This window comes from Papaver somniferum, chromosome 2 (assembly GCF_003573695.1).
Source record: "Papaver somniferum cultivar HN1 chromosome 2, ASM357369v1, whole genome shotgun sequence".
Classification (NCBI taxonomy): Eukaryota; Viridiplantae; Streptophyta; class Magnoliopsida; order Ranunculales; family Papaveraceae; genus Papaver; species Papaver somniferum.
The window spans coordinates 212,204,547-212,213,139 of record NC_039359.1 but is presented as its reverse complement, the minus strand read 5'-3'; the positions used below and the strand labels follow the sequence as shown (position 1 = coordinate 212,213,139).

Below are 8,593 nucleotides of genomic sequence, written 5' to 3'. Positions count from 1 at the left end.
AAACCCAATGAGTTTCAGCCCTTGAATCTCCCTAGAACACGATCAAAACTTCAACCCTAATGCTGCTTGCGTCTGCACTATCTCCCGCCAAATTCGAAATTTGAAATGAAGAAGAAAATGTGCCCTGATCCAAAACACGGGCGCCTTTAACAACATGGGGTGCCTGGGGTGCCCTTATCCAAAATGAGGGTGCCTTTAATACTTTTTCCACACAAATGTATTTCTCCAAAAACACCTACACAAACATAAAAACACCATAATAAGTAGAAAATCAAGCACTAACAATAGAGACAATGAGGACAATTCTGACACAAAAATGTGTCTATCAATAAATTTTTTTAATGTAAACAGGGTTCCAAGGATGATCTAGCCTTCTATCTTGTCGTTTTACTTCACTGTAAATTATCTTCCCTTCGCAGTCTGCTAATTCATATGCCCCATTTCCAACCACCCTCTTTACGATGTATGGACCTTCCCAAGTGGGTTCTAGCTTTCCTCTTGGTCCTCGCTGATAAGGTGGTATTTCTCGTAGCACCAGCTCTCTCGGGACGAAGCTTCTCTGTTTTACCCTTTTATTATATTCTCTCGACAGCCTTCGGTGGTAGTTCGTCATATGCTATAACGCAATTTCTCTATTTTCCTCGAGATCGTCCAATTTTGCAAGCATTAAGTCCGTGTTTAACCCTTTTTCCCATGCCTCTCTCCTTGTTGTGGGCAGGATGGATTCTGCTGGTAGCACTGCCTATGCTCCGTACATTAAGCAGAACGGTGATACTCCTGTTGCTTCTCGCCTTGTGGTTTTATATGACCACAGTATGTTCGGGATCTGCTCACACCATCCTTTATGATGCCCTTCCAGCTTCTTTTTCAACGTGGAGGCCACCGTTTTATTTGTAGCCTCTGCCTTCCCATTACACTGGGGATATAATGGAGTAGATTTCCCAAATTGAATCTTAAAGGAGTTGAACAACATCTTCACATTCTCCCCTTCGAACTGCTTTCCATTGTCTGAAACAATCAGGACTGGTATACCAAATCTACAACTGATTTGTTCAAGGATAAAATCGTATATATCCCCGTATTTCGTATGTTGCACATCCTTTGCCTCCACCCACTTTGTGAAGTAGTCTGTTGCTAAAATCAAGTACCTTCTTTGCTTCGTCCCCGTGACAAAGGGCCCCACGATACCTATTCCCCACATGGCAAATGGCCACACGCTCAATACTGAGTTCAAGCTTGTGGCTGGTGCATGTATCCTTTTTCCAAACCTTTGACATGCCTCACACCTCGTAGAAATGTCTTTCGCATCTTTATGCATGTAGGGCCAAAAGTAACCCTGTGTTCGGGTCTTGTAAGCTAGTGATCTGGTTCCGCTGTGGTTTCCAGCGTCCCCATAATGAATTGATTTCATAATTTCAATCCCTTCCTCCTGAGACAAGCACCTCATTAGTGGACCCAAGAATGATCTCCTATAAAGGATCCCTTCTCGCACCTCATAATTCTTGGATTTGCTTTGGATTTTGTTTGCCTCTTGTCTATCTCGTGGAAATTCTCCTTTCATCAAGTAGTTATAGATGGGTGTTCTCCAATCCTCTTTGCTCATTACTGAGTTCTCCCCTTCTACCGTCATTACCTGAAGTTCTCTTTCTTCTCTGCTTACTGACGGTTGCATCAACCGCTGAATCACAATATGCCCGATATTTGGATTCTCAATCAAGGAAGTTATGAAGGATAATGCATCTGCATGTCGATTGTTATCTCTATTTATGTGTCTCCATATGATACTTTGTATTTTCGCTGAATAGTCTTGCACGAGCTGCTGATATTTCTTCATCAATGGATCGAATGTATTATACACTCCTTTAATCTGACGAACTACTAGTTGTGAGTCACTAGTAATTCGTACTTCGTCCAATTCTATTTTTATTGTAATTCTCAGAGCCTGTATTACTGCCTCATACTCGGTTTCATTATTCGTGGATTTGTATTCCAGACGAAAACAAAATATCATTCACTCGCCTGCAGGCGAGGTGAATACTATTCCTACACCCCCTCCACAGCTATTAGACGCCCCGTCAACGAAGATTTCCCATCTCCTGGGATGACTTTGCTTTAACAGATCCCTTGGGTCCGGTCAGCTTTCGTCCGTCTCCATCATGTCTTTCGCACTCCCAGCTTCTTCCGAAGGAAATTCAGCGAGAAACTCTGCTATTATATGCGACTTCGTCGAAGTCTGTACTTCGTACTTCAGCCCGAAATGTTTGATGTGAGTGGTCCACCTATCTACTCTCCCAACCCTTTAGGAATGCTTCAAGACTGACTCTATGGGTATCCTTGTGAGGACTTTGATTTTGTGGGTTTGGAAATAAGTCCGCAATTTTCGTGATGCATAGAATAACAACAATATCAATTTTTCGATCTTAGGGTAATTTCTTTATGCGGAATTCGAGGTTTTACTTATGTAAAATATGGGTTTTTCCATTCCTCCATCGTTCCTGAGTAGAACTGCACTAATAGCATTGGGTGTGGATGTGAGACAGAGTAACAACTCCTCCCCTGGTTCCGGCTTTTGCAGGATTGATAACTTGATTAGGTGTTCTTTTATGCCCTTCAGAGCTTCTACACATTCTTGTGTCCACGCGAATTTCGCTCCCTTCTTTAAAATGTCAAAGAAGTGTTTACACTTATCAGATGACCGCAAGATGAACCTTCCCAGTGCCGCGAGCTTCCCATTTAACTTTTGCACATCTTTTACAGTAGCCGGTGATGGCATTTATAGTATCGCCTGTACCTTTGTAGGGTCCACCTCTATGCCCTTTCGAGAAACTATATGGCCTAAGAACTTTGCTGATTCTACCCCGAAAATGCACTTCAACGGATTGACTTTCATCTTGTATCTCCTCATCTGATCGAAGATCGCTTTCAGGTCTTCCACATGATCTCTGGAGTCTTTGGTTTTGACCAACATGTCGTCTACATAGACTTCCAACGTTGTGTGTACTCATTTTGAGAATACCTTCTCCACCATTCGTTGGTATGTAGCCCCTGCATTTTTCAATCCCAATGGCATTCTTGTGTAGCAGTACATCCCCTTAGGAGCAAAGAAAGACGTGTGCTCCTGGTCTTCCTCAGGCAAAGGTATTTTATTATATCCACAATACCCATCCAAGGATGATAACCTTTTGTACCCGGACGCTGCTTCCACCATCTAAGGGATATTTGGTAAAGGGAAACTATCCTTGGGACAAGTGGTATTTAGATCACTGAAATCAATACAGATTCTTATGCCATTGTTCTTCTTCGGTACAATTACCATATTCGCAATCCACTCTGGATATTTCTCCCGCTTTATGATGCCTACCTTCATCATCTTCTGAAGTTCCTTGTCAATTTGCTCATGATAGGTCGTCGTTATCTTCCTTATCCGTTATCTTACTGGCTTGATTGCTGGGTCTAGTTTCAATCGATGGCACACAACACGCGGATCGGTGCCTGGCATTTCCTCCATGCTCCACGCAAATATGTCTCCATATTTTGTTAATAGTTCCACCAACCTTCTTTCTTCTTCCTCCTCCATTTTCGTCCCAATTTTTATGATTTTTGGTTCATCTTTCATTCCTAGATTTACATCTTTCGTCGGTTCGACTGCGGCGAAATTCAAGGTTGGCTCTCTCAACGGGGTTGGTTCTTTTATGGTCTTCGCGGGTTCGCCCTCCTTTTCTGATACCTCGTAGGTATTGCCCACCCTTCTTTAGCCTTTGCCAGGTATACCCGTAATTCGTCATCCTTCTTCAGCTCCAGTACCTTCCTCTTCCATTCCTTCTTCCTTTTTACTTTACTCTCGTAAATATCAACATCTTTCTTGTTGCAGTTCTCGGCTCCTTCGATGCTTTCTCGTATTTCGCCGATTCCACTTGGCATTGGAAACCGTATCATTTGGTGATAAGTTGACGCAACTCCTTTTATTCCGTGCACCCATGGTCTACCTATAAGAGCGTTATATGGCGACTCCACATGTACCACACATAGAGTAACCTTTGTTTCCAACTCTCCCGCCAATATTTTCAAGCATATCTCGCCTTTTGGCCTTGTCTCCACTCCATTGAATCCGTACAGCGTATACGCAGAAGGAAACAAGTCAAAATCCTCATACCCCAGAGCTCTAAAGGTATGGTAAAAGAGGACGTCTACTGAGCTTTCCATGTCTATCAAGTCTTTGCCCACCGCCCAAGTCATCTCCTTATTTTGCTGACCCCTTTTCTAGGATGCAATCAGGTCCACAACTAGGCTAACGACTAGTGAATTCATATTCTAGATTTCTCCTTCTGGCACGTCCTTCGCCGAAAAGGATATTTCTCTCTTTTCCAGCCTTTTAATGGTTCTTCCTTCGGGGAGTTCATTATTCCATTACCTTTGCGATCCACCTTGTACACTCTTGAGAGTACATTATCTTCAAAATCTTGGAAACTTCCCCTGGAATGCGCTACGAAATTACAGCCTAATCGTATCCTTTCTCGGCTTTTCTTTGCTTGCTTGTTGTGACAAGTAATCATCGATGTCTCCTTTCGATCAATGTAGTGCGCGAGTTTCCCTTGTTTGATAAGCTTGTGTATGATATTCCTTACACTCCTGCAGCTGTTGGTATGGTATCCTTGGAAACGATGATACCTGCAAAATTCATGACTCTTGCTTACCGGGACTGGTTCTCTCCCCAGATTTTGTGGTGCTGATATCTCTTCGGTCAACATCACCTCCTCTCATACCTTCTCCAAAGTTGTGTTAAGTTCTGGAAGTTTTAACTCCGTTCGGGACGTCGATTCTTGTCCGATCTTCCCTCTATTTTTCAGCTTATGCCCCCCTCCTCCATCTCCTCGTGGATCTATTCTTCTGGATCTTCGCCTTTCCTCGTCGCCTTTTTGTGAACTTCCAACCTGCATCTTTAAGCTTCGTAGGTCGCATAAGATCTCGTGATTTATGGTTCTCCTTCTTATTTCATCAATCTTTACTTCTGTTTTGACGCGTTTTCTTTCATCCTCACGTTTCCTCTCTTCCTCATACCTTAGCTCGCGATTTTCCCGTCTCGCCTCTTCTAACAGCCTCCTTAAGTCTCTTTCTCTATGATACCCTTCTACCAACTCCATCACCCCTTGTTCATATATCTTCTGATTTCTTTCGTTCCGGATATGCCTTTGAGATAACGTCGTGGTTTCCTCCGCTTCATTGTTTCCTTCCTACATGACCTCATCAGTCATTTCTCGTTCACGTTCCTCATGCATCATCTGGTCATCTTCCTCCTCCTGATTAGGGGTTTCACCAAGTTCTTCCGATACCTCATCCTCCTCGTTATCGTTTGCCTCCGCCTTTTCTTGGTTCATTTCCTTTTCCGCGGTAGTCCCGGCTTTCACAATCCGACCAGGTTTCTCCACAGTCCCGGCTTTTACTTTTGATCTGCGTTTCCCTTGTATCATGGTCCTTCGTTTTTCGTCCTTTACAAATATATCGTTCTTCACCTCCTAATCCCGAGCCTCCAATCGTTTACTCCTTCTCAACACCGTTTGCGATTTCGTTTGCCTCACCTTTCTCTTCATCGTTTACCTCGTTTCGAAATTTGTCCTTGTACCCACCTCTTTGCTAGTCTTCAGATCTCTGGTTTCCGCCTCTTTGGTGCAACCTCAGCTTCTCTCCCTACTCTTTAGACGAGGATAGATCCTTAATCTTCAATAAACACGAGGATAGATCCCTGTTTCTAGCGCCAAAATGTGATTACTGGAAATCCAGGAACACACCCAAATGGAAAATATGTAAGATCTAAGACATAATAAACACTAGAAATTAAACTTATTTATTAATCTCAAGCGAAATACAAGTTACACTCTTGTGTTACAAGGAAACCCTAATCCCTTCTCACAGCCTATGAATTACAAGGAAACCCTATCTCTCTCTCTCCTATGCTAAACCTTTTCCTCTCTAAAATATCTCTCCCTTTACATTGTCCAAAGATCTCTATTTATAGGCCTAAACAACCTTAGTGGTATACAGCTCATATCATCTCGCCGAGGTTACTTTATGCTTCTCCTGGAGCATATTCCATAAAGTTTTTCCCCACCTTTCGCTGACTTCACGTGGTCTTGTCGGGACACCTGTCCCATTTCTTACTCGATAATTCATCTACTTCGTGGGGGTAGCTTTTCTTCCAAGCCAAGTCACATTATTTCGTGGTCATTTTGTAATGGACATCTGATTCCTTTCGCGCTCTATGTCCCCTTTGGCAAGTTACCTCGTCCCAAACTTTACTTCGCCGCCGTGTGGATTAGGATAATTCTAACTTGATTTGACAAGTCCCTGACTATGACCACGTGTCGGCTTATGCTTTGGTAACTACAAAAGCAAAGCTCAGTAGTTACGTAAATGAGAAAGAGTGCAAGGATGCTTCCAATAGCGGAGGTGAGCCTTTCTTTGGGTGTTAGCAGTATGTTACAATTTTGAAATTTCTGTTTCTAGTAATTTTGGAAAACCCACAAAGTCAATGGTAATGATATTTGGAAAAAGGATATGGAGGATGGAACTATTTGTGCTGAGAAAGCTGAGTTAGGAACTGCAGGCTTCCTTATAGAGCTTGAAAATAATAGGGCAATCAAGGTTGGTTATTTCACAACACCAATAATTTCATGCTTCAAAAAACAAAAAAACACCAATAATTTCTTCTTGGGCCTCTCTCGTACACTGTACTACGTACTTTTCTCAGTGTTTTTTTTTGCAAGGGCCAGAATGTGATTCTTAAGTATTTGGTTAATGTATAAGCAGGTCTTTGGAAAGAACACTTTGATCGGCTTGGGTATGACATTTTTTGCTGGCCTTTGCTTCTCCTTTTTCTCGCCAGCATTCAATTTGGCGACGAATGATCAATGTGGGACAATGAAAGAAGGGGTTCCGCATTTAGTTGTCTACACTGCATTTTTCTACTTCTCTGTATCTTGTTTTGTGGTTGCTATCGTTCTAAACGTTATCTTCCTGTCCTACCCTGTATTCAACCTACCACGGTCTTCAATTAAGGCTTACCTCAATGATCGGAATGGTAGAAATCGGGCTCTTTTGGCAAGGCTTCTTTGTGGCTTAGGAAATGGCCTCCAGTTCATGGGCGGCCAAGCTGCTGGATATGCGGCGTCAGATGCTGTTCAGGTTAGTCTCTCCCTACTTGCTTTGCATCCAAAGAAACTAAAGGGAGGATTGGCGCCCCATTGCTAGCAAGGATATCATGCGCCATTTTCTTGTTTGTTGATTGATTTATCTGAAACGATATTATCTTTATTGATTGATTGTATATATATCAAAATCAGGCATTTCCACTTGTGAGCACGTTCTGGGGAATACTTGTGTTTGGAGAGTATAGGAAGTCATCGAGAAGAACCTATGTATTGCTTGTTAGCATGTTATCGATGTTTATCGTGGCAGTTGGGATTCTTATGGCATCATCAGGGCATCGAAGACATAATAAATATGCAGTTTAGAGAACTTCAATGTGTATAAAATCATCACAAACTAAATATGATAATAATATTAAATGATCAAATCCTTCTCATCAGAGAGATCACAGTTCTGTAATAAACATCTCTGGTACATATATATGACTGTTGTATGCCAAGCATATATCCTTAATGTAACAGCTCATGAATCATCTATAGAAAATAGATCTACAGCAATGTGACAATGTGGTTTAATATCATTCTCTTTATCAAGAGCCTATTCTCTCAACATGGCCCCTCACATGTGATTATTCCTCAAGAGTACATTTCTGAGAGAAATTTAAGAAGAGATTTCTATCTATAGCAAATGGATCAGATGAGTCGAACAATAAGAATGCTAATTTCCTGGGATTCTAGCTTATGGTTATCTTGATTTTGGAGTCAAATTTCACCTTAAAAATCAAGGATTTCCAAGAATGGGGTTAAAGAGCGAGACTGCAAAAGAGTCCCCTCTTTGGCTCTTTTGCAGGGAACTGAAGTTGGTCAATAGGTCTTTGCTCAGTGGAATATAGTGAAATTAATACAAATAGGATTAACACTAGATTTAGTCACAGGAAAAAACAACTAGTCAATTAGAAGAGATTCAAAAGAAAGATGACATGGCTATTCAAGACTAAAAAAGTAAAGTTAACATCACAAGGATTCCAGCCGAAAGACAGACATCAACGTGTTCTAACAACTTAAGCACCGTAGGAACATGCGTCACAATTGTCACGCAAAACTAAGTTAAGCAAGATGATCAATTTACTGTGCTCTTGCAAGGTAACTCAGACATACTGCAACAAGGATAGTGCCTAAAGATTCTGTCCATGCCCAAATTCTAACGTAGGTTTTCTTATCAGAAGACTTGTTCAGGTTCTTAATCTCCTGAGACGATTCTTCAATTTTCTTATCCATATTCTTCAAAGACTTTGTCACACCTAAACTCTGATGCAAGTGATCGGATCTCTTTCCGGATATTCTTCATAATATTCTCTGATTCCTTTGTTTCGTCCTCTACAGCCCCATACATTCCTTCTGCAGTATCCTGTCAGGATTTTCTTAGAGAATAATCACTGACAACCGCGGAA

At 41.8% G+C, this 8,593-nt stretch overlaps 1 protein-coding gene across 1 annotated transcript; it reads left to right on the top strand.

The window, feature by feature from the left end:
• Positions 1-6,552: 6,552 nt before the first annotated feature.
• LOC113352769 (ureide permease 1-like) lies at positions 6,553-7,508 on the top strand. Its single transcript, XM_026596546.1, has 3 exons — positions 6,553-6,639; positions 6,805-7,179; positions 7,338-7,508. The coding sequence occupies exons 1-3, from the start codon at positions 6,553-6,555 to the stop codon at positions 7,506-7,508; spliced, it is 633 nt and encodes a 210-aa protein (XP_026452331.1).
• The last annotated feature ends 1,085 nt before the right edge of the window (positions 7,509-8,593 follow it).

Bases quoted from the DNA above. Each gene is read 5' to 3' on its own strand.
- LOC113352769 (XM_026596546.1), top strand. From the start codon at position 6,553: ATGGAGGATGGAACTATTTGTGCTGAGAAAGCTGAGTTAGGAACTGCA. The intron at 6,640-6,804 runs GTTGGTTATTTC...ATGTATAAGCAG, and splicing joins AAAATAATAGGGCAATCAAG to GTCTTTGGAAAGAACACTTT. The intron at 7,180-7,337 runs GTTAGTCTCTCC...TATCAAAATCAG, and splicing joins CGGCGTCAGATGCTGTTCAG to GCATTTCCACTTGTGAGCAC.